At 37.6% G+C, this 26,615-nt stretch overlaps 1 protein-coding gene and 1 long non-coding RNA gene across 4 annotated transcripts in view; one reads left to right on the plus strand and one right to left on the minus strand.

Moving 5' to 3' along the window:
- Window positions 1-26,615, minus strand: part of LOC123549145 (uncharacterized) — a 114,691-nt gene that overhangs the window by 72,279 nt on the left and 15,797 nt on the right. For all 3 annotated transcript variants that reach the window (XR_006686010.2, XM_053546629.1, XM_045336990.2), the window contains 3 exons: window positions 14,811-14,949; window positions 12,800-12,902; window positions 405-500 (listed from right to left, as the gene is read on the minus strand). Coding sequence is in view for 2 of the 3 variants with exons in the window: in XM_053546629.1 (XP_053402604.1) it covers window positions 405-500; window positions 12,800-12,902; window positions 14,811-14,949 (338 nt within the window). In the remaining variant the exon portion in view is untranslated. The remainder of the gene's footprint in view (window positions 1-404; window positions 501-12,799; window positions 12,903-14,810; window positions 14,950-26,615) is intronic.
- LOC128557949 (uncharacterized) overlaps window positions 1-26,615 on the plus strand; it is a 58,223-nt gene that overhangs the window by 30,806 nt on the left and 802 nt on the right. The window lies entirely within an intron of this gene.

Genomic DNA, 26,615 nt, shown 5'->3' on the forward strand with positions numbered 1-26,615 from the left:
GACCTAGTGACCTAGTTTTTCACCCACGATGACCCATTTTCGAACTCGGCCTAGATTTCATCAAAGTTATCATTCTGACCAATATTCATGAAGATTAAATGAAAAATACAGCCTCTATCGCATACACAAGGTTTTTCTTTGATTTGACCTAGTGACCTAGTTTTTGAGCCGAGATGACCCATTTTCGAACTCGGCCTAGATTTCATCAAGGTTATCATTCTGACCAATATTCATGAAGATTAATTGAAAAATACAGCCTCTATCGCATACACAAGCTAAATGTTGACAGACGACGGACGACAGACGACAGACGACAGACGACAGACGACGGACGACAGACGCCGGACATCGAGCGATCAGAAAAACTCACCTGAGCATTGCTCAGGTGAGCTAAAAAACAATACCTTTTAAGATGAGAAAGATTGACAACATGTTGATGATGTGGAGACAGTATTTCAAATACAGCTGTGTAATGACTAGTAACCAGAAAGTTCATCAATCTGAAAAGAGATAATCATTCCTTACTGCAATATTGAAGCATAATAACAGTTCTGTTATACTGTAAATAAGATATATTGAGAAGCATTCAAAGAAATTATTATAGTAAAAAATTTACACTGAATTACCTCTCATACTGGAAAGTCAAACAATAGAAAAATATTGGTAAAACCAATGGATGCTCCCTAAAGTATTATCACTGCATTTTTAAGAACAAAAATGGTATTCGCCAACTAGGCATATACCCTGTTTTAGAATTGAAGCTTTGAAAACGTTTCTAAGAACTCCGGCAAGTAGTTACCGAGAAAAGAGAGTACACAAGATATGTGCATCTCCTATTAGAAGTGAAGCTTCCTGTGAAGTTTCACTGAATATCAGCCAAGGGTTGCTAAGGAATACTTAGGACAAGAATGGCACTATAGTTTACTGATGTTGAATAAACAATTCATTGAAACGTTGTTGAACAGAACATGAAGATAAAATGTGCATCTGCTCTAGAGATTGAAGCTTCTTATAAATAATATTTGCTGAATTCTAGACAGTGGTTGCTGAAAAATACTCCGCACATGGATGCTTAAAATATAGGAGAAGACCTTATGAGCATGCTATTGACAAAGTTTGGTGACAATCCATAAAGCGGTTCATGAGAAGAAGTCTTTTCAAGGCTTTTCTGTTTTTGTGCTCTGGCAGCCGCTAAATTCAGTCAAGCAGAACCCTTTGAACAAATCTGAGATCGGACCTTACAAGGATACTACAGACCAAGTTTGCTGACAATCCATCAAGCAGTTTGTAAGACAAGAGGGCCATGATGGCCCTATATCGCTCACCTGTTATCATTGCACTTGAGGACAAGAAGGTCCGCAGAAAAAATATCTAACTCCAAAGGACAGGAACAACAAAGGGAAGAAATTTAACCAAAAAGAAAAAAAATTCTTACAAGGTATAGATATGTTAAAATACACCTAAAAATTGGAGGTACCATCCATGTTGTACCACAGGTAAGTGGTCTCGGTTTTTCCCTACGGCCAATAATAAAAAAGTTACTAAAAATAAGCTATTTATAGTAACGTAAAAGGGAAGTAATTAAAAAAAATAAATATTGTAAGTGAACAAAAGAAGGATCTGCCAAATAAATCTGTTGACATAAATGAAATTTCAGATCAGTATCTTCATTAGTTATGGAGAAACAAGAGCCATGTTACACATGGCTAATCCCCCCGCCGGGCATATTATAATTGAAGGCTAAAGTTCCTGGCAAGTTAGTGTCTGAAAGTATTAATTTTGGGGAAAGCTTTGAAGAACCGTTTAGTTGTGGTCGGCATCAGGGGTTTAAAGATGTAGAAGAAAGAATAAGTCAGTGGTGAGGTGGTTTACTGCTAAATTTTATTAATTTTCATGAACAGTATAGCTATGGTGTTTTTCTATATGGCTACTGTAAAAAGAAGGAATGGAAAGCTAACAGGGAACAAGAGTGCCAGAATGTCACAATATATGTCCGTCACAGCAAATTTCTTTACTCTAGCAGCTATATTTGCAAATGGAATTTTAATTTTGTGGTTGTTTAGTAATCATTGTAAGTCTTTTGTTTTTCTAAGTCCACAAAAAAACTCCTTACCAGGTAGTTACCTTAAAATACACCTAAAATTGGAAAGTAACATCTATGTTGTACCACAGAAAAGTGGTCTTGTTTGTTCCCTACGGTCAATTATAAAAATGTTACAATATAAGTTATTTACAGTAACAACTAAGGGAAGTTAATCTTAAAAAAAAAAATGTAAGTCCACACAAAAATCTTTACCAAGTAGAGATTGGTCAAAATACACCTCAAAATTGGATGTAGCATGCATGTTGTACTACAGAAAAGTGGTCTCGATTAAGTCCACACAAAAATCTTTACCAGGTAGAGACTGGTCAAAATACAACTCAAAATTGGTTGTAGCATGCATGTTGTACTACAGAAAAGTGGTCTCGGCTTTTCCCTACGACTAGTAATGAAAAGGTTACAATAAAAGCTATTTAAAGTAACAACAAATGGAAGTAATTCTAAAAAAGGGAACTGCGCATGACACTTCGTCTCATGATGGTGTATAATTGTGCCAAGTTACATCAAAATCCCTCCATGCATGAAGAAGAAATGCTTCGGACAAAGTCATTCTTGTATCTGACCTTTGGCCTCTAAGTGTGACCTTGACCTTAGACCTAGGGACCTGGATCTTGCGCATAATACTCCATCTCGTGGTGGTGAACATTTGTGCCAAGTTATATCAAAATCCCTCTATGCATGAAGAAGAAATGCTCCGGACAAGGTTTTCATTCTTGTATCCTTTGACCTCTAAGTGTGACCTTGACCTTAGACCTAGGGACCTGGTTCTTGCGCAAGACACTCCGGATCGTGGTGGTGAACATTTGTGCCAAGATATATCAAAATCCCTCCATGCACGAAGAAGACATGCTCCGGACAAAATTTTTTAAGAAAATATGATAAAGGGGAATAACTCAAAAACTAGGCAAGGTAGAGTTATTGTTCTTGCACACTGCACTTCCTCCTAATGTGTTCTATCAGTTTATGAAGTTTGAAGAAAATCCCTCCAGTACTTTTGGAGTTATGCTCCGGACAAAGATTGTTGTGGACACACGGACGGACGCAAGCACGGACTGAGAGCATTTCTAATATCCCCTTCGCCTTTGACGGGGGGAAAAATAAAGGGAGGTAATTTGACATAAAATCAGTCCATAGTTATCTACCCTGATTGTCTCAGTCCAACTAATAACAATAATGAAATTTCAAGTAAGTCCTATAAGTACTTACTGATATAAATCCATTTTGATTACAATCAGGGGAGGTAATCAGATATAAAATAACTCTGGAACCTACGATTGGATTTGATTTGTCATGGAATCCAAGATTTATTGTTGTTGAAGATACTTTGGAAGTTTGTATCAAATAAAACCATAAATGAAGTCTGTATATGGCTGCAAAAGCCAAAATAGCCAATTTTGGACCTTTAAGGGGCCATAACTCTGGAACCCATAAAGGAATCTGGCTAGTTGAAAAAAGGAAGCAAGATCTTGTGGTGATACAAGTTGTGTGCAAGTTTGGTTAAAATCAAATGATTAATGAAGCTGCTATTGTGCAGACAAGGTCAAAATAGCTAATTTTGGCCCTTTCAGGGGCCATAACTCTGGAACTCCTTATGGGATCTGGCCGGTTCAAGAAAGGAACCGAGACCTTATGGTGACACAAGTTTTGTGCAAGTTTGATTAAATTCAAATTATAAATGAAGCTGCTATTGTGCAGACAAGGTCTAAATAGCTAATTTTGGCCCTTTCAAGGGCTATCACTCTGGAACCCATAATGGAATCTCACCAGTTCAAGGAAGAAACCAAGATCTTATAGTGATACAAGTTGTGTGCAAGTTTGGTTAAAATAAAATCATAAATGAAGCTGCTATTGTGCAGACAAGGTCAAAATAGCTAATTCTGGCCCTTTCAGGGGCCATAACTCTGGAGCCCATAATGGAATCTGGCCAGTTCAAGAAAGGAACCAAGATCTTATGGTGATACAAGTTGTGTGCAAGTTTGGTTAAAATAAAATTATAAATGAAACCACTATCGTGCAGACAAGAAATTGTTGACGCACAAAAATAGCAAATTCTGGCCCTTTAAGGGGCAATAACTCTAGAACCCATGATGGGATCTGGCCAGTTTTTTGAAAGGAACTGAGATATCATGCCAATATAAGTTTTGTACAAGTTTGATCAAAATTGCTTGCAAAATGTGGTCTCTATCTTGTTCACAAGAAATTGTGGACGGACGGATGGACAACGGACGACGGACAAAGGGTGATCACAAAAGCTCAGGTGAGCTAAAAAAGTAATCTAAAGGTTTTTTTCTACTTTTAGCTCTTAGACTAGTGGTCCCTAAAATCTGTCAAGCAGAACCATTTGAACTGACAGAGGATCTTACAAGAATACTACAGATCAAATTTAATGATGATCAATCTCACTCTGTCCCTCTGGTCAGATCGCTCTGTGTCTGTACTAGTAGAGGATGAATTATGCGCCCTGTGTGGCTGCATTTGAACTATGTAAAGCGCCTTTAACGTGAAATTGATCATGAAAAGGGCGCTATATAAATCTGGTATAATAATAATAATAATAATCAAGTGGTTCATGTGAAGAATTCCTTTAGCCTTTTTATTTTATTTTCAGATCTGGTGGCCCCTAAAATCAATCAAGTGGAACCATTAGCATACATCTGAGACAGGACCTTATTTTTTCTATTTAAAGGTCTGGCAGCCCCTTAAATCTGTCCGGTGGTACTATATGAATAAAATTGTGAAAGGACCTTATAAGGATGCCACAGACCAAGTTTGGTGACCATCCATCAAGCAGTTCATGAGAAGAAGTCTTTTCCAGGCTTTTCTGCGACTAACTTTTATGTCCTTTCCTGCATATTTCTGACTAAGTAAAGGGCCACAACTCTGATCTGGCTGAGTGGTATATCTAACAGTACCTCAGCTGCACAACTTCACATGCTGAAAAATATTCCTGAAATGTTTCATAATCCTGAGTCAAACATTTTCAGGGGTGTAAAATTCCACTCGTAGGCTTGCACTGGTGAGTTAAAGTCTGGATAGGACAAGTGGATCTTGCTGTATACTAGACCGATCAGGCGAGTGCTCTTTAAGTCGTAACTTTACCAAAATTAAGCAAAAAAAATGTTTTGAATTACATCCTGAAAAATGATAACAAACTTTGCGTTGGTAGAGACGCTTTAAAATTAAATCGCTTACCAATAATGATTGCACGCTATACTGTGATTATTATTAATATGAAATAAGGCAGTGCCTCAATCAGGAATCGTTACACTCTATTAGCTTGCCCAGAAATATGCGTTTGTATCAATTTAAAGGTAGATTTTGGAATAAAGAACAATACTGCACATATTTGTACTGATGTGCAAGACGACTTGCGGTTCGGACAAGTCATGTGGATGTGCCAGAAGACCACATTTTTTTTATTCAATAGTATATCTCATTCGGTATATATCGCATGTTACTGTAGAGGGACTGATCCTGATTAGATTAGTCACTTGCCCTTATAAAATTACAACTATCTTAATGACATTTTTAATACTGTCACTTTTGTGAAAGGAGTATTATGTACAACAAACAAATTTCAAATATAACACACAATAGATAAAATGGTCACAACAGTTCCTACATGTTTATTCAGAGGTGAAGTCGTCACAACAGTTCCTACATCTCTATTCAGAGGTGAAGTGGTCAAAACAGTTCCTACATCTCTATTCAAGGGAGAAGTGGTCACAACAGTTCCTACATCTCTATTCAGAGGTAACAGTTCTTACATGTTTATTCAGAGGTAAAGTGGTCACAACAGTTCCTACATGTTTATTTAGAGGTGAAGTGGTCATAACAGCTCAAACATGTTTATTCAGAGGTAAAGTGGTCACAACAGTTCCTACATGTTTATTCAGAGGTGAAGTGGTCACATATGTTCCTACATGTTTATTCAGAGGTAAAGTGGTCACAACAGCTCTTCAGAGGTAAAGTGGTCACAACAGCTCCTACATGTTTATTCCAAGGTAAAGTGGTCCTAACAGTTCCTACATGTTTATTCAGAGGTAAAGTGGCCACACATTTTCTTATATGTTTATTCAGAGATAAAGTGGTCACAACAGCTCCTACATGTTTATTCAGAGGTTAAGTGGTCACAAATGTTCCTACATGTTTATTCAGAGGTAAAGTGGTCACAACAGTTCCTACATGTTTATTCAGAGGTGAAGTGGTCACAACAGTTCCTACATCTCTATTCAGAGGTGAAGTGGTCACAACAGCTCCTACATGTTTATTCAGAGGTTAAGTGATCACAAATGTTCCTACATGTTTATTCAGAGGTAAAGTGGTCACAACAGCTCCTACATGTTTATTCAGAGGTAAAGTGGTTACAACAGTCCCTATATGTTTATTCAGAGGTAAAGTGGTCAAAACAGCTCCTACATGTTTATTCATAGGTGAAGTGGTCACAAATGTTCCTACATCTCTATTCAGAGGTGAAGTGGTCACAACAGTTCCTACATGTTTATTCAGAGGTAAAGTGGTCACAACAGTTCCTACATGTTTATTCAGAGGTAATGTGGTCAAAACAGTTCCTACATGTTTATTCAGAGGTAAAGTGGTCACATCGGCTCTTCAGAGGTAAAGTGGTCACAACAGCTCCTACATGTTTATTCTAAGGTAAAGTGGTCACAACAGTTCCTACATGTTTATTCAGAGGTAATGTGGTCACAACAGTTCCTACATGTTTATTCAGAGGTAATGTGGTCACAACAGTTCCTACATGTTTATTCAGAGGTAAAGTGGTCACAACGGCTCTTCAGAGGTAAAGTGGTCACAACAGCTCCTACATGTTTATTCAGAGGTAAAGTGGTCACAAATGTTCCTGCATGATTATTCAGAGGTAATATCGTCACAACAGCTCCTACATGTTTATTCAGAGGTAATGTGGTCACAACAGCTCCTACATGTTTATTCAGAGGTGAAGTGGTCACAACAGCTCCTACATGTTTATTCAAAGGTAAAGTGGTCACAAAGGTTCCTACATGTTTATTCAGAGATAAAGTGGTCACAACAGTTCCTACATGTTTATTCAGAAGTAAAGTGGTCACAACAGTTCCTACATGTTTATTCAGAGGTAAAGTGGTCACAACAGCTCCTACATGTTTATTCAGAGGTAAAGTGGTCACAACAGTTCCTACATGTTTATTCAGAGGTAATGTGGTCACAACAGTTCCTACATGTTTATTCAGAGGTATCAGTTCTTACATGTTTATACAGAGGTAAAGTGGTCACAACAGTTCCTACATGTTTACTCACAGGTGAAGTGGTCATAACAGCTCCTACATGTTTATTCAGAGGTAAAGTGGTCACAAATGTTCCTACATGTTTATTCAGAGTTAATGTGGTCACAACAGTTTCTACATGTTTATTCAGAGGTAACAGTCCTTACATGTTTATACAGAGGTAAAGTGATCACAACAGTTCCTACAAGTTTATTCTGAGGTGAAGTGGTCACAACAGCTCCTACATGTTTATTCAGATGTAAAGTGGTCACAACAGTTCCTACATCTTTATTCAGATGTAAAGTGGTCACAACAGTTCCTACATGTTTATTTTTCTGTTGGGTTTAAAATTGCACCGACACAATTATAGTTCATATGGTGAGTTTCCAGCTTTGATGGTGGAGGAAGACACCAGAGGCCCCTACATCTCTACATGTTTATTCCCAGGTAAAGTGGCCACAACAGCTCCTACATGTTTATCAGAGGTAAAGTGGCCACAACAATTCCTAATGTTTATTCAGTAGTAAGGTTGTCAAAATAATTCCTCCATTTTTATCTAAAAAGAAAACAACAACAAAAAACAAGAGGATCATGATGACCCTAATTCGCTCACCTGTTAAACTTAGCATTGGAATAATCAAGATAAACATTCTGATCAAGTTTCTTGAAGATAGGGTCATAAACATGGTCTCTAGAGTGATAACAAGCTTTTACTTTGATTTGAGCGGGTGACCTAGTTTCTGACCCCAAATGACCTAGTTTCAAACTTGGCCTAGGAATCATCAAGATAAACATTCTGACCAAGTTTCATGAAGATATGGTCATAAATATGGCCTCAAGAGTGTTTACAAGCTTTTCCTTTGATATGAGCAGGTGACCTAGTTTTTGACCCCACATGACCCAGTTTCGAACTTGGCCTAGGAATCATCAAGATAAACATTCTAACCAAGATTCATGAAGACAGGAACATAAATGTGGCCTCAAGAGTGTTAACAAGCTTTTCCTTTGATTTAACCAGGTGACCTAGTTTTTGACCCTATATGACCCAGTTCTGAATTTGGCATAGGAATCATCAAAATAATTATTCTGACTAAGTTTCATGAAGATAGGGTCATAAATGTGGCCTATAGGGTGTTAACAAGCTTTTCCTTTGATTTGACCTTGTGACCTAGTTTCTGGCCCCATATGACCCAGTTGCGAACTTAGCCTAGAGATCATCAAGATAAACATTCTGTGCAAGTTTGTATCAAATCAAAGCATAAATGAAACCTTTTCAGCGGCCAGTTTTCGAAAGAAATTGAGATATTATGCCAATACAAGTTGTGTGCAAGTTTGATTAAAAACGATTGCAAAATGTGGTCTCTATGGTGTTCACAAGAAATTGTGGACGGACGAAGGGCGATCACAAAAGCTCACCTTGTCAAGTGAGCTTAAAATAATAAACAAATAAATAAACAAGAGGGCCAAGATGGCCCTAGGTCGCTCACCTGAGAAACATACCATAACAGTGTAAACATGTTCGACCTAGTGATTTCATGGAGACAAATATTCTGACCAATTTTCATTAAGATTGGACCAAAAATGTGGCCTCTTGAGTGTAAACAAGTATTTTCTTTGATTTGACCTAGTGACCTAGTTTTTGACCCCACATGACCCAGATTCGTGCTTGTCCAAGATTCCATAAAAACAAACAGTCTGACAAAGTTTCGGGAAGAATCCAGATTCGAAATCATCCAAGACTTTATGATAAAAAACATTTTGACCAAGTTTTATGAAGGTGGCCCCTAGAGTGTAAACAAGCTTATTCTTTGATTTGACCTGGTGACCTAGTTTTTTTTAACCCCACATGACCCAGATAAAAATTCTTCCGAGATTTCATGCAGAAAAACATTCTGACAAAGTTTCATGCACTTCAAATGAAAAATGCAGCCCCTATTGCATACACAAGGTTTTTCTTTTATTTTAACAGGTGACCGAGTTTTTGAGCCCAGATGACCCAGGTTCGAAACTGGGCTAAAGATCATCAAGATAAATATTTTGACTAAATTTCATGAAGATACGGTCATAAATGTGGCCTCTTAGAGTGTTATCTAGCTTTTCCTTTAATTTTACTGGATGACCTACTTTTTGACCCAACATGACCCAGATTCAAATCTGACCTAGAGGTCATCAAGACAAATATTCTGACCACTTCTCATGAGTTTCAAACTTAAACTGTGGACTCTTTAAGTGTTAACAAGATTTTCTTTTTATCTCGCCTAGCGACCTAGCTTATGACCCCACATGACCCTGTTTCAAACTGGACCTAAAGATCATCAAGATAAACATTCTGACCAAGTTTTGTAAAAATTGAGTCACAACTATGGCCTTGAGAGTGTTCACAAGCTTTCCTTTGCCTTGACCTGTGACCTAGTTTTTGACCCCACATGACCCAGATTCAAACTTGACCTAGAGGTCATCAAGACAAATATTCTGACCAATTCTCATGAGTTTCGAACTTAAATTGTGGTCTCTAGAGTGTTAACAAGACTTTCCTTTGATCTGGCCTACCGACCTAATTTTTGACCCCACATGACCCAGTTTCCAAACTGACCTAGAGATCGTCAAGGCAAACGTTCTGACCAAGTTTTATAAGGATTGAGTCACAACTGTGGCCTCTAGAGTGTTCACATGTTTTTCCTTTGATTTGACAGGGTGACCTATTTTTAACCCCATATTACCTAGACTTGAACTTGACCTTAGTCAATAAGACAAACCTTCTGACCAATTCTCATGAGTTTCAACTTAAATTGTGGTCTCTAGAGTGTTAACAAGATTTCCCTTTGATCTTACCTACTGACCTAGTTTTTTAACCCACATGACCCAGTTTCAAACTTAACCTAGAGATCATCAAGGCAAACATTCTGACCAAGTTTCATAAAGATTGGGTCACAACTGTGGCCTCTAGAGTGTTCACAAGGTAAATGTTGACAGACGACGGACAACATACAACGGACGCCGACAGACAACGGACAATGACCTGTCACAATTCCTCACCTTGAGAAGTTTGTGCTCAGGTGATTTAAAAATACTAGAATTGTCTAATTACAGCATGCTCGACTATCTGAAGCCCTTCCACATAATACTAACTTACTCACAAAAGCAAAATATTCTTAGTTGAAAATGGGACATAACTCTTCCAAAATGCCATGTGATGACCCAAAAGATGTGTGAGAAAATAACTTGGTCAAATAATTCCTGAGAAACATGTTTACATGTAAAATTGTCACAAAAATGCAATGTTAAAAAGGGGCATAATTTTGACAAAATAAAAACCACAGTTATGTTACTTGTCCTGGGAGGTCATTTCATGATGCTAAAGGCATGTATGAAGTTTGAAAACATTTGACCATGTAGTTTCTGAGAAACCTGCTTACATGCAAAACTTTGGTGACACGGACATGAAGGAAAGGGTTATTACAAAAACTCTACTATTTCATTTCAAATAGTCCAGCTAGAAACAAAACAAGAGGGTCATGATGACCCTGGATCGCTCACCTGAGTAATATGAGCTATATGTTTCAAATGTCAAACTGATGATAAAATATTAAGAAAGTCAGTAGGTCACATTCATGGTCAATGAAATTCAGTTTTACGATCTGTGTGCAAAACTGTGTATGTCATCAAAATTTCAAGGCTGTATCTTAAACAAGAAATGCGGCAATGCCACGAAACCAGGTTTTCAACACTTTTCATAAGAATAAAAAAGTATACTGAATCACATTATATATTGTATACTGAAAGCACCACTTTAAAGCACAACCCTAACCCTAACCCTAAACCCTAACCCTAACCCTATTTTTAGTAACAATGACCTTGACCTTGATCCCAGAAACCCCAAAATCAATCCCAAGCTACAACTTTATATAAGTTTTCTATACACCAAGTTTCATCATGATAGCTCATTCCTAAGTTAAGTTATTGACCGGAAACCCTTTTTCTATTTTAAGTAACAGTGACCTTGACCTTGACCCCAGAAACCCCAAAATCAATCCCAGCCTTTGTCTTGATATAAGCTACATACATACCAAGTTTTATTCAAATATCTTTACCAAAACAAAAGTTATTGACCGGAAACACCAGTTTGACGCCGCCGCCCGCCCCCCCCGACCAACGACATACCCCAATCTAATAACTCAGGTTTTCCTGGTTAAAAACAAGAAAGTAGGTCAGTAGGTCAAGGTCACAGTCAAGTGACATCATATTACTTGGGGTCATAAGGTAATAGTAATTAAACAGTCTTGGAAATAGGATCAGATGATTTTTTAAGTATTTTTCCTATATAACTCACATAATAACTAAGTAACCCCAGGGGCATAATTTGAACAATTTTGGTAGAGGACTACTAGACAATGCATCATATCAAATATCAAAAGTCTGGGTCGTATGGTTTCAGACAAGAAGATTTTTAAAGCTTTTTCTTATATAAGTCTATATAAAACTTGGGACCCCCAGGGCTGGGCCTCTTTTCACCCAAGGGGTACAATTTGAACATTTTTGGTTGAGGACCATAAGACAATGCTACAAACCAAATATCAAAGGTCTAAGTGTTGTGGTTTCAGACAAGAAGATTTTTAAACTTTTTTTCCTATATAAGTCTATGTAAAACTTGGGACCCCCGGGGCAGGGCCATATTTGACCCTAGGGGGATAATTTGAACAATCTTGGTAGAGGACCACTAGATGATGCTACATACCAAATACCAAAGCCCTAGGCCATGTGGTTTTGTACAAGAAGATTTTCAAAGTTTTCCCTATATAAGTCTATATAAACCATGTGACCCCCGGGGCAGGGCCATATTTGACCCTAGGGGATTAAATTTGATCAACCTTGGTAGAGGACCACTAGATGAAGCTACATACCAAATATCAAAGCCCAAGGCCATGTGGTTTTGGACAAGAAGATTTTCAAAATTTTCCCTATGTAAGTCTATATAAACCATGTGACCCCCGGGGAGGGGCCATATTTGACCCTAGGGGGATAATCTGAACAATTTTGGTAGAGGACCATTAGATGATGCTACACACCAGATATCAAAGCCCTAGGCCCTGTGGTTTTGGACAAGAAGATTTTTAAAGTTTTTTCCTTCCGGTTGCCATGGCAACCAGTTCTGCATGTAATTCAATTTTGAAAAATTTTGAAAGGGGGGCACCCAAGGATCATTCCTGTAAAGTTTGGTGTAATTCTGCCTAGTGGTTTTCAAGAAAAAGATTTTTTTTAAATTGTTGACGCACGACGGACGACACATGACGGATGACGCACGATGGACATCAAGCGGTCACAATAGCTCACCTTGTCACTTCGTGACAGTTGAGCTAAATACTCATCAAACAGTTCCTACGTGTGTCCATCAGGACAGTTTTTTCCCTATATGTCTATAGAAGAAAAAGGTTATTACCTGTGTCTGTCTTCTTCAGTCATTTCATCTAAAGCCTCCATCACTGTATGACACACTTCAGTTGCTATTCTATACCTGGGTTCTACATATCTGTCTATATCAGCTACAATGAGAATTAGCCAGCTTAACAGATGTGAAATGCACACACTAGCAACATTTACTATGCTATATTAGTATACTGACAATGACTTGCTTACCCTTGACAAAAGACATCTAAATTCCAAGCTTTTCATGTCTGACATGATCATCTGCTTCGTACCTTCCCATATATTTAGAAGCCACTGCCAAGTTACCTAGACACATGCATCCCCTCAGTCACCAATAAGTTCATGTCAGTTCAAATTATTACAAGCATTCCTTCTTCTTCCCTTTAACCAGGCAGTAGCACAACTCTGATACTAATTAACTGCAGTTGTCTGTATCCTCCTTTTACTCTTTTATCTTTTAATACGTTTTAACAACACAGTTATTCTCAGACTCTTGCAGTCTTTCCGTTTTAATACTTCTATCCCTCACAAAACACCTACATATACCCTGCCCATAATTCCTGCAGGAGGTGACTGGCAGTATGAAAAGACAGACAGATATTCATACAGCTTACATGCTTAAATAAACAGAAAATTGATACAGAGCAGTTGATAGCAGTTTAACTAGTGAATGCTTTAGACTTTGATTCTACCTACCTTGAGTGTCTGTCTTTTAAACAAAGAATTAAATCAAGCATTGTACATTCTGCAATAAATACTGTTTAAACAAGCAGACTGGTGACAGACAATACTCACATTATTTTTTTCTAAATAACAACAACAGGTTTATTACCATGTATTGTATAAAGATCAGCATAATTATTTTGTGAGCATGCAAGAATGAAAATAAGTGAGGCCTTCTTGTGGTTTATCGATTGATATAGCTTGTTCTTGCACATCTCAACTCTGTATGGTACAACAGTAGAACATAAATCATGCGAACACTTTCCTTATTGAATAAATTTAAGACTGTCAACCTAACCTACACAAGATCAATAAAAACAAGAGTGCCAGAATGTCACAGTATACGCCGTCATAGCAAATTTCTTTACACTATCACCTGTATTTGCTAATGGAATTTTAATTCTGTGGTTGTGTAGAAATTATTGTAATTCTTTTGTTTTTCTTAATCCACAAAAAATCTCCTTACCAGGTAGAGATACCTAAAAATACACATAAAATTTGAAAGTTACATCTATGTTGTACCATAGAAAAGTGGTCTTGGTTTTTCCCTACTGTCAATTATAAAAAAGTTACAATGTAAGTTATTAATAGTAACAACTAAGGGAAGTTAATCTTAAAAACCAGGTAAGGATAGGTCAAAATACACCTCAAAATTGGATGTAACATGTATGTTGTACTACAGAAAAGTGGTCTCGATTTTTCCCTACGACTAGTAATGAAAAAGTTACAATATAAGCTATTTACAGTAACAACAAAGGGACGTAATTCTAAAGAAAGGACCTGTGCATGACACTACGTCTCATGATGGTTTACAATTAGGCCAAGTTACATCAAAATCCCTCCATGCATGAAGAAGCAATGCTCGGACAAAGTCATTCTTGCATCTGACCTTTGGCCTCTAAGTGTGACCTTGACCTTAGACCCAGGGACCTGGTGTTTGTGCATGACACTCCGTCTCATGGTGGTGAACATTTGTGCCAAGTTATATCAAAATCCCTCCATGCATGAAGAAGATATGCTCCGGACAAGGTTTTCATTCTTGAATTTGACCTTTGACCTCTAAGTGTGACCTTAACCTTAGACCTAGGGGCCTGGTTCTTGCGCATGACACTCCGTCTCATGATGAACAATTGTGCCAAGTTTCATCAAAATCCCTCCATCCATGAAGAAGATATTATCCTGACAAAGTCTGTGGACGCTGCCCGCCCGCCCACCAGGGGCGTTCCCATAATACGTCCCGTTTTTCAAACGGGCGTATAATAAGAAGTTATGGTATATAAATCCAATCAAAAAGTACTTACATTTATTTCTAAACAATAAATGGACATTTTTTGACCCGCCACATAAAATGAATTGTCCATCAATTTCTATACAACTAAGATGTGCTGCCTCCCCATTAGCTTTATTGGTTGCTATGACAATGTCTGTTTCTTCTAGTGGCTGCAACAACAAAATCACACATATAAACATTTCCACTTTGGGCTTTCAACAAGTTATGTACATTCATTTAAAATCCAGTATTAACTAGAAGATGCTTTTGTCTCCCCCAATGCATAGCAGTAATAGGCAAGAAGTCAATAGGGGACATGGGCAAAAGTCCAAGAGACACCGATGGTTATAAATACCGGTGTAAATGAAATTTCAGATCAGTATCTGATATACCCATTTTAATTTGAAACAAGAGCTCATCGAACACGAAATGCACCTCCCCACCCCCACATTGATGCATTCAGTAATTGCACAAGGAACAGAAATTATTTGCTCACTGTAAAAAAAAGATCTACTGTTCTGGTTCAATGTGACATTGACCTTTGACCTCAAAAACAACATCTGCTGGTCATGATCAACCTCACTATTAAGTTTAGTGATCATAGGCCCAAGTGTTCTTATGGTATCGTCCGGAAAGGGTTTAACTGTTCTAGGTCAATGCGACCTTGACCATTAGCCTACAGACCTCAAAATCTATAGGGGTCATCTACAGGTCATGACCAACCTCCCCATCAAGTTTCATGATCCTAGGCCCAAGCGTTCTCAAGTTATTGTCTGGAAACTGTTTAAATGTTCCGGGTTGTTATAGTTTATATTATGTGAATATATGTTTAAATGTGTATGTATATGTTTTGTTCTGTATCATTTCAGTTGCTGGAGCCTTCATTATACTGTAATCAATAAAGAGTAATGTGTTAACGTAGTTCGACTATTTTACATGGTGGCAGAGCAAGAGTTTATAGGACTTATGAGAGTGTCAATAGTGGCATGAATAGCGTGTGAACTTTCTCAGTGTGTGACTTGTATCAGTGTGTGTAGTGTTAGAACAAAAATAGCGTACATCATGGCGTCATCCTTGAACTATAAAGTTCCACCTGCATTTACAGCGCAAAAGTCTTACAGCAGGTGGATTGATGAGATTAAAGTATGGCAGGCTTTAACAGATCTAGAGAAGAAGAAAATGGGCTTGGCAATAGCGTTGTCACTTCCAGAAGAAGGACAAAACTCAGTTAGAGATAAAGTGTTCAGTGAAATTACAGTTGATGTGTTGAATGCAGATGATGGTGTTACCAAGCTGATAGAGTTTTTGGACAAAATATTCAAAAAAGATGAACTTAGTGAAGCTTATGAAGCTTATGTTGAATTTGACAGATTCAGACGGAGCAAAGTGTCTTCAATGGAAGACTATGTTACAGAATTTGAGAAATTGTAAAACAAGACAAAAAAGTTTAAAATGGACTTGCCGCAATCTGTATTGGCTTTCAAATTATTAGAATGTTCAGAGCTGGAAATGAAAGATAGACAATTAGTACTGACTGGTGTAAACTATAAAGAAGTTGATTCTCTTTTCACACAGATGTCTGCGTCTCCAGGGTTAGACACTAACTTATTTGAACAAGGTTCCCAAAGGAATCTCTACTTTTTAAATCTGGGGGTCCTCCTCAGGCTTTGGGATCCCTCATAATATGATATATAAAAACAATCACAACAGATGTCCTATGAGAAGTTACGGTCGTACCCCAGTGGGATTCGAACCCGCAACCTCTGTATTGAGTGGCTGACACCTTAACTACTACAGAAGAATGTATCCAAACTGATATCAATTTACATGTTTGCCAATGTCAAGACAAGGTCTCGACTTTGGAGACACCTGTATCTTATAGATATAATCATTGTCAAGTCTATTGTGACAACCACTAAAAATTAAAATATCGAAAAAAAAATTCTTGAAATTCTTGACTTCTCTTCATATATTTTAGAATATGAAATCTTAATATTACCTGGCATTTATATTTCCGATGATACAAAATTTATTGTAGTTTCTCTTTGAGGTTTGAAGATATAATGTGTTAAAGTAAGGGAATTATATTTTTAGGCATAAAATTCTGTTTTGGATTACTTTCACATTGAAATTCATATACAATTTCATTTTGATGTTTGAAAGCTTGATTTATAGTTAATAGACTTATCTTCCGAATCGGAATCGGTAAGTATTTATATAAAAACAACCGACCATCAAACTGAATAACACTACACTACAAAAATAACGGATCGTAAAATTTCTGAAAGTGCAAAAAGATCACCGAGATCGAGACTCGTAACCGACTACAGTATTCTTGTGCTAAAAATTAAAATATTTTTAGATAATATTACGTAATATTTTGATGATCAAACGTCGGTACATCACGGGTGACTTCCGCTGCAATTAACTCTTGGGGTGTCATAAAATATTTGGAAGCCGCGGTCCTTCTGTTTTGATTAACACTTCCCGTTATGTAAGGCCATAAATTCCAAGCCTTCGTGAACACAAATTGATGTTCAGGAAAAATCTGCATGTATCACGCGTGACCTTCATGACCTAACACTTTTAAAAATACTTAGGTTGTTATTTTAGAACGAGGAAAGTCCCGCGGTGCGAACCGGCCAGTTGCAAGCAGTTTTCTCAGTAATTTTCCATGACGTACCGGTAGCGTCGTGCACTTGTAGGAAAAAACCCCGGTGTCTTTCTTTGTAAAGTACTCGATATATTTAAATAGTAACCACATGATCTTGTACGTAAATAATGATGACGAAATCCCAATTTTGAGTTAGTAAACATCCGGAATTTGTTTCTTTAGGAAAAGAACGATAAAGCGATTGATTATGAGACACGGGATAAAACGATTCTGTTCAAATGGCCGTTAATCGGTATTATACGTTTCTATCGGGTAACCGATAGACACGGGTCAATACGTTTCTGTTTGGTAATCGATAGATACGGTGATAAACGTATCGATGTGGGAAAGGGTTAAAATATTTTTCAAACAGGTATTTATCTTTTACTTTTTGGATATCATTGACAAAAAAAATAGGTATCCAGCCGGAATCCCAGCTTTTAAAAGTTGGTGTTCCTCCTCAAAATTTGGGATCCTCGGGCCCCCGGGACACCGTTAGTGTCGAACCCTGGTCTCTCAAGAAATTCTTCGGACAACAGGCTGCATCTAGTAAAGAAATGGCTGATGCTAGTGGGATTAAAGTTGAATCTGTTAATATGATGTCTGAGGATGTAAACTATGCAAGAAATAAATTTGGAAACTATAGGGGCAACCAGAATTACAGAGGAAACTCAGCCAATAGAGGAAATCGTTGGGGATACAGAGGTAGTTTCAGCCGAGGACGTGGTTTAGGTGAGGGCATAAATAATTCAAAGCCTATTAATCCAGATGGACCTGATGGTAAACCACTACGATGTCTGAGCTGTGATTCAATAAGACATTTAGTTAAACATTGTCCACATTCTTATGAAAATATGGCTAGGCAAAGTGTTGAAAAAGCTGTTCTATTCACAGGGAATAAACCCCAAGAAACTCTTGTACTACTGGCCGAATCAGCTAATTCAGCAGTGCTTGACAGTGCATGTACATCCACTGTTACAGGTGAAACATGGATGAACTGTTACATGGACTCACTTGACACTTCTATTAGAAACAAAATTGTTGAACAGCCGAGTGATACAATGTACAAGTTTGGTGGAGGTACAGTACTGAAGTCAAGAAGAAAGGTGACATTTCCATGTTCAGTTGCTGGTGTCGAGTGTGAAATACAAGCTGACGTTGTTGAAAGTGATATTCCTCTACTACTTAGCAAAGACTCAATGAAAAAGGCAAAAATGAAGCTTGACCTTGAAAATGACAGTGCTTCCATTTTTGGAAGAGAAGTTCAGTTACAATGCACATCCTCTGGTCATTACTGTGTACCAATAGATCAGGTCAAAGTTGATGTAGATGAAACATCATCTGCTCTGATATCAACTAGTCAGTCAAAAGATAAAAAGCATGTAATTGTCAAATTGCACAAACAATTTGCTCATCCTTCAGCAATGCGTCTTAAGTCACTTCTTAGAGATGCTGGTGGTTACACAGAAGAGCATCTAGATTGTGTTGATGAAGTAACAGAGAGCTGTGAGATCTGCAAGCGTTATAAGAAGGCTCCAGCAAGGCCAGTGGTATCTCTTCCACTAGCAAGTGAATTCAATGAAGTTGTCGCTGTTGACTTGAAAGAGTGGAAACCCAATGTTTACTTTCTTCATATGATTGATCTAGCAACTAGATTCAGCCTTGCGGCTGTTATCAGAAGAAAAACTCCAGATGTGATTGCTGAGAAAATCATGACATTGTGGATTGGTAGTGGCATGGGTCCTCCCAAGCGTTTTTTGGCAGATAACGGTGGAGAGTTTGCTAATGAAATATTTCGTGACATGTGTGAAAATTTGAACATTGAAGTGATGAACACAGCTGCTTACAGTCCTTGGCAGAATGATATCTGTGAACGTAATCATGCCGTGGTTGATGATTGCGTGGAAAAGATTCTGGAAGATCAACCAAGTTTGGATTTAGAAGTTGCATTGGTGTGGGCTGTGAATGCAAAGAACAGCTTGTCTATGGTGTATGGATGGAGTCCTTATCAACTTGTGTATGGCTCTAATCCAAATCTTCCGGGTGTTCTCACTGACAAGCCTCCTGCGCTCGAGAATAAAACAATAAGTGAAAAATTTGCACGTCATCTGAATGCTCTTAACTCTAGCAGGCGTGCATTTATACAAGCTGAATCATCTGAAAGAATCAGGAGAGCTTTAAGGCACAAAATCCGGGCATCAGGAGAGTGTTATCAGCATGGTGATAGAGTATATTATAAGAGAGATGACGATAACAGATGGAAAGGACCAGGGACTGTTATTGGACAGGATGGTAAAGTAGTATTTGTGAGACATGGGAGTATCTATGTCAGGGTACATCCATGTAGGCTTATAAGATGTGGTTCTGAATTCGGAATGGGTGAAAAGAATGCTGACATCGAGAATTCTGATAAACTCAATAAAAGCAAATTTTCAAATCATGAAAGTGACTTTGACAATAATGAGGAAAAAGAGACTGTCAGTGGCCCACACTCAGATAATGAAGAACATGAAAATGAACCTGGTCCAAATAGGCAAGTAGAGCCTGTCCATGAAGATGAAACTGGTGCAACTTTACAAGCTGAGCCTGTGGTGAAGCCAAAGATACCAACAATAGGAAAAACAATTATGTACAAGGAGAAAGGTAGTGACACATGGGTAAAAGCTAAAGTTATAAGTAGAGGTGGTAAAGCTACAGGAAAAAATTGGGCCTACTTGAATGTTCGAGATGAATGCACAGGTAATTCTTCTGGAAAAGACTTTGTGAAAGATAGTGATGAATGGCAAAATTATAGTGATACTGAAGAAGTTAATACTGTTCATGTACCAATATCAAGGCATACTGAAGAAAGTGTTAAACATGCTAAGGAAGTGGAACTTGAAAACTGGTCAAAGTTTGGTGTTTATAAAGAAGTTACTAAAGATAATCAGTCATTGATGTCAACGCGATGGGTAGTCACTGAAAAAGTAACAGAGAGTGGAAGAATCACAAAAGCTAGGCTAGTAGTAAGAGGCTTTGAAGAGCAAGGTGATGTTAAGTCTGATTCGCCGACAGTACACAAAGAAAGTTTGAGATTGTTTCTTGCTGCAGCCTCCACCAAAGGTTATGGTATTCATACGATTGATATCAAAGCTGCATTCTTACAAGGGTAACAAACTGACAGAGAAATTTTTGTGCAACCCCCAAAGGAAAGTGGTCTTGATGCTTCAGTTGTGTGGAAGTTGAACAAATGTGTGTATGGACTTGTAGATGCTTCTAGAAATTGGTTTCTGAGTGTAAAGAAAGAACTGATTGAATCGAAATGTGAGCAGTCAAAACTAGATCCGGCATTGTTTTATTGGTTTCATGAAGGGAAGCTAGAAGGACTGTTTCTTATGCATGTGGATGACTTCTTATGGGCTGGTAGTGAGCAGTTCAAAGATTCGGTAATATCAATTCTCAGAAGGAAGTTCTGTTTCGGAAAAGAATTGAATAGTAATTTTAGGTATATTGGACTCCATATTGAACAGGACTGTGATGAACAAGGTGGAATATTTGTACAACAACATGATTACATTGATGAATTGAAACCAGTGAACATGAAAACTGATTCAAGAAACATGAAAGATCAAATATACCCTGAAGTAGTGGGCCAGTTGCATTGGATAGCAACGCAAACTAGGCCAGATATTTGTTTTGATGTGTTAGATCTTGCAACAGGCACTCATTTGTGTGACACAAAACTACAATCAAAACTGAATAAAGTTATAAGGAAAAGCAAGAGCATCCAATACAAGTTAGCATTTCCATCAGTAGGTTCACTTGATCAATCTGAATTGTTACTTTTCACAGATGCATCATACACTAACTTGTCTGATAAGGTTTCTAGTGCAGGTGGATATTTGATTTTGTTGAAAGGTCCAAATGGCAAGCTCTGTCCCATATCTTGGGCATCTAAGAAGATTAAGAGAGTAGTTAAGAGTACTCTGGCTGCTGAAGCTCTAGCCTTAGTTGAAGGGCTGGATGCCTGCTTCTTCGTTAGAAGCATCCTATATGAAATTATAAAAGCAGGAAAAGGAAAGTTATACCTATTAAATGTTACACGGACAACAAATCCCTGAGTCAGAATATTCATTCTACCAAATTGATTACAGAGAAGAGATTGAGAGTAGATCTTGCTAGTATTAAAGAAAATGTGAACTCGGGGGACATTGAAGTGATATGGGTTAAGACAAACAAACAGATTTCTGACTGTTTGACTAAGGCTGGTGCAGACTCTAGACACCTTGTGGAAATACTCAGTAATGGTGGACTGTAGTGATGTTGGTTACTAAATGACTAGAATGTATGAAAATTAAGGACTGTTGAGTTTTCACTTAAGTAGAAGTTCAGGACTTGTTCACATAAGCTACTTGTTCTCTTTGTTTACATGTTATTACTTTTTGCTACTTTTTGATTTCTGATGATTTTAAATGTAATGCTTGTTTTGTATGTATTTGTAGTGTGGTTGTTTTTATGTTTTACCTTGTAACATATTTAGTATTTTCATTACATTTTATTTTTCTTATTTGAAAGAAGACACGGGAATGTGTTATAGTTTATATTATGTGAATATATGTTTAAATGTGTATGTATATGTTTTGTTCTGTATCATTTCAGTTGCTGGAGCCTTCATTATAGTGTAATCAATAAAGAGTAATGTGTTAACGTAGTTCGACTATTTTACACGGGTCACTGTAACCTTGACCTTTGACCTACTGACCTTAAAATCAATAGGGATCATCTGCTGGTCATGATGAACCTCTCTATCATCTTTCATGACCCTTGGCCCAAGCGTCCTCAAGTTATCATCTAGAAACTGTTTAACTGTTCCTGGCCAATCTGACCTTGAACTTTGTCCAAATGACCTCAAAATAAATAGGGGTCATCTGCTGGTCATGATCAATCTCCCTATCAATTTTCCTGATCCTAGGCCCAAGCATTCTTGAGTTATCGCCTGGAAACCGTTTTATTGTTCCTGGTCACTGTGACCTTGACCTTTGACATACTGATCTCAAAATCAATAGGGGTCATCTGCTGGTCATGACCAACCTCCCTATCAACTTTCACGATCCTAGGCCCAAGCAATTTTGAGTTATCATCCGGAAACCGTTTAACTGTTCCTGGTCACTGTGACCTTGAACTTTAACATACTGACCTCAAAATCAATAGGGATCATCTGCTGGTCATGACCAACCTCCCTATCAACTTTTATGATCCTAGGCCCAAGCATTCTTGAGTTATCATCCGGAAACCTTTTAACTGTTCAGGGTCACTGTGACCTTGACCTTTGACTTAAGATCTCAAAATCAATAGGGGTCATCTGCTGGTGATGACCAACCTTCCTATCAACTTTCATGATCCTAGGCCCAAGCGTTCTTGAGTTATCATCCGGAAACGGATTGGTCTACATACAGATCGACCGACCGACAGACCGACCGACCGACAGACATCTGCAAAACAATATACCCCTCCTTCTTCGAAGCGGGGCATATTAAAGGGAGGTAACTTGACATAAAATCAGTCCACGGTTATCTACCCTAACTGTCCGAGTCCAACTAATGACAATAATGAAATTTCAAATGAGTCCTGTAAGTACTTACTGATACAAATCCATTTTGATTAAAATCAGGGGAGGTAATCACTCCAGAACCTATGATTGGATCTGACAGATTCATCATAGAATCCAAGATTTATTGTTGTTGAAGATATTTGGCAAGTTTGTATCAAATCAAACCATAAATGAAGTCTTTATATGGCTGCAAAAGCCAAAATAGCAAATTTTGGACCTTTAAGGTGCCATAACTCTGGAACCCATAACGGGATCTGGCCAGTTTTCAAAAGGAACCGAGATATTATGCCAATATAAGTTGTGTGCAAGTTTGATTAAAGTTGATTGCAAAATATTGTCTCTATCGTGTTCACAAGCCAAAAATAGCAAATTTTCGCCCTTTAAGGGGCCATAACTCTAGAACCCATGATGGGATCTGGCCAGTTTTCGAAAGGAACAGAGATATTATGCCCATATAAGTTGAGTGCAAGTTTGATTAAAATCATATACAAAATGTGGTCTCTATCGTGTTCACAAGGAAATTGTGGACAGACAGACGGGCAACGGACAGACAATGGACGAAGGGTGATCACAAAAGCTCACCCTGTCACTACGTGACAGGTGAGCTAAAAATGTGAAAAAAGCTGGGGGTAAATAGAGGTTTAAATAAAACCATCTAGTTTTAGCAATTTTATTTTATTATTTTAATATTTATGGCACCTTCATTCGCCCATACACTATCAACATTGTTGGCTTCGCAGATTGCACATTTCAAACTAAATTCATTGCTGTCCGCATTGAGTACTTTTAACAACAGGAACGATGACTCAATTGTAGATACTGAGAATGGGGACTTTTACTTTTAAATATATTATCAATTAGTTCCTGTAAAATAGGTTGGACAGCAGCCTTTTTCAGTCTTGAAATAGTTCTGGATCTTCCGTTGTTTCGGATTTGAAGCCATGCTCAAACAACATGCAGACACTCGCAAAATTTTATAAGCGTCGCCGCAACCTAAGACCAGTTTACAAATTTCACACGCGAGAGCTGCTTTTTATGAATATTATTGCATATAAGTAGTCGGCATAGAATTCCAATACAGTAGCAGAAGTCAACAAGAGGGCCAAAAAGGCCCTATATCGCTCACCTGTTATCATTGCACTTAAAGGCCTAGATTTTGGCAGTGGGCCAAGGGATTTCTGTCTTCACCTGCACAGTTGGGGGCTAATGACCATCACAGTATGGTTCCAATTAACAAGGGTCAATGTTTATTGGAGAGTCAGTCTACCTTACAAGTGTATCAATTAGTGAGAAGGGGAAACAATGTAATTTATCTTAAATTGATATATAATTGATAACTTTTAAAGTTATACCTTTTTTCAGTTTTTTTTTGGCATTTCTATGTATAGAAAAATATTTGTTGATCAGACACAATAATAAGATAATCAGAAACTTATTTTCACAATAATGAAATAATGATAAACTTACTTTAAGAAATATGCAAGTTTTTATTTTTTCAAAGTCTGTCTGGAGAATTGTGATATTTCAGAAAATTGTGACTTTCACTCACCTAAAGCTTGCAGAATACTGTAAATAACATTTGTCTAAAAATTGAAAACAGTATGTGCATTTCAAAGTTACAAAGCAAAGCATGAAAGAAAGTAACTTTTGGCAACATACTGAAAATGAAAATTCAGTATAGATGGAACACAATAATTTTAAGTTCAAATATTGTGGATTACCTGAATACAAGAAACCCAGTTTCCAATTAGAAAAATATTGTTTGTCAGCACAAAAAACTCCTGAAGTTTTCACTATACTTGTGTTTTATTATCATTATTATTTTCAATATTATTACTGTATCTTTAATCATCCTTTATATAATATAATAATAACAAGTGAATGAAGTATTGCCATGCAATACAAAGTCCCCTACTGGAAGGCACCTAATTTTCTCTTCTGCAGTATAACATAATGAACTGATACCTGTCAATGATGTATGAACAATATTGTACTATATATACAATAAAATATAACAAAGCACTTGGATTAAAATTTGCATATATAAAAACGTTCAGTTGTTTTCATTTGGAATTTTTTTTTGGCCGATTATACAAAAAGTTATCATAAAAGATATTTATAGTAACAACAAAGTGAAATAAACCCTAAAAAAAAAAAAAAAAAAAAAAAAAATAAAATAAAATATAAGTCCACGAGAAACTCTTTACCAGTAGAGATAGATCAAAATACACCTAAAATTTGGATGTACCGTGCATGTTGTACCACAGAAAAGTGGTCTCAATTTTTCCCTATGGCCAGTAATAAAAAAGTTACAATATAATCTATTTATAGTAACAACAATGGGACATAATTCTAAAAAAAGTGTGCCTCATAGTGGTGAACATTTCTGCCAAGTTACATCAAAATCCCTCCATGCATGAAGAAGAAATGCTCAGACAAAGTCATTCTTGAATTTGACCTTTAACCTCCAAGTATGACCTTGACCTTAGACCTAGAGCCGGGGCTTTGCGCACAACATCTTGTCTCATCCAGGGAAATGTTTGTGCCAACTGATATTCAAATCCTGTTTTGCATGACAAAGTTATACACCGGACAGGAAAAAAATCCTATTGACCTTTGATCTCAAAGTGTGACCTTGACCTTTAAGCTAGGGTTCTAGGTGTTGCGCATGACACGTCGTCTCATCATGGGGAACATTTATGCCAAGTAATATTGTAATCCTTTGATGGATGACAAAGTTCTGGACCGGACAGGAAAAAAACCCTATTGACCTTGACCTTTGAGCTAGGGGTCCAGATTTTGCGCATGACATGTTGCCTCATCATTAGGCACATTTGTGCTAAGTAATATCAAAATCCCTTCATGGATGTCAGAGTTATGGACCGGACAGGAAAAAAGTCCTATTGACATTTGACCCCCAATGGTGACCTTGAACTTTGAGCAAGGGCTCTGGCATTTGCACAGGACATGTTGTCTCATCATGGGGAACATCTGTGCTAAGTAATATTGAAATCCCTTAATGAATGACAGAGTTATGGACCGGACAGGAAACAGACCCTGTTCAATGCCATGTTAACATTTGACTGCTAAGTGTGACCTTGACCTTCGAGCTAGGGGTCTGAAAGTTGTGCACGACACATCGTCTTATTATGAGGTACAATTGTGCCAATTGATATTAAAATCCCTTCACAGATGGGAGAATTATGGACCGGACAGGAAAAAAGCCCTGTTGACCTTTGACCTCAAATTGTGACCTTGACCTTTGAGCTAGGGGTGCAGGTTTTGCGCATGACACATCGTCTCATCATGGGGAACATTTGTACCAAGTAATATTAAAATCTCTACATGGATGAAAGAGTTATGGACCGGACACGAAACAGACCCTGTTCATGCCATGTTAACATTTGACTGCTAAGTGTGACCCTGACCTTTGAGCTAGGGGTCTCAAAGTTGTGCATGACACATCATCTAATTATGAGGTACAATTGTGCCAAGTGATATTAAAATCCCTTCATGGATGGGAGAGTTATGGACTGGACAGGAAAAAAGCCCTGTTGACCTTTGACCTCCAATTGTGACCTTGACCTTTAAGC

Source organism: Mercenaria mercenaria, chromosome 6, assembly GCF_021730395.1.
Source record: "Mercenaria mercenaria strain notata chromosome 6, MADL_Memer_1, whole genome shotgun sequence".
Classification (NCBI taxonomy): Eukaryota; Metazoa; Mollusca; class Bivalvia; order Venerida; family Veneridae; genus Mercenaria; species Mercenaria mercenaria.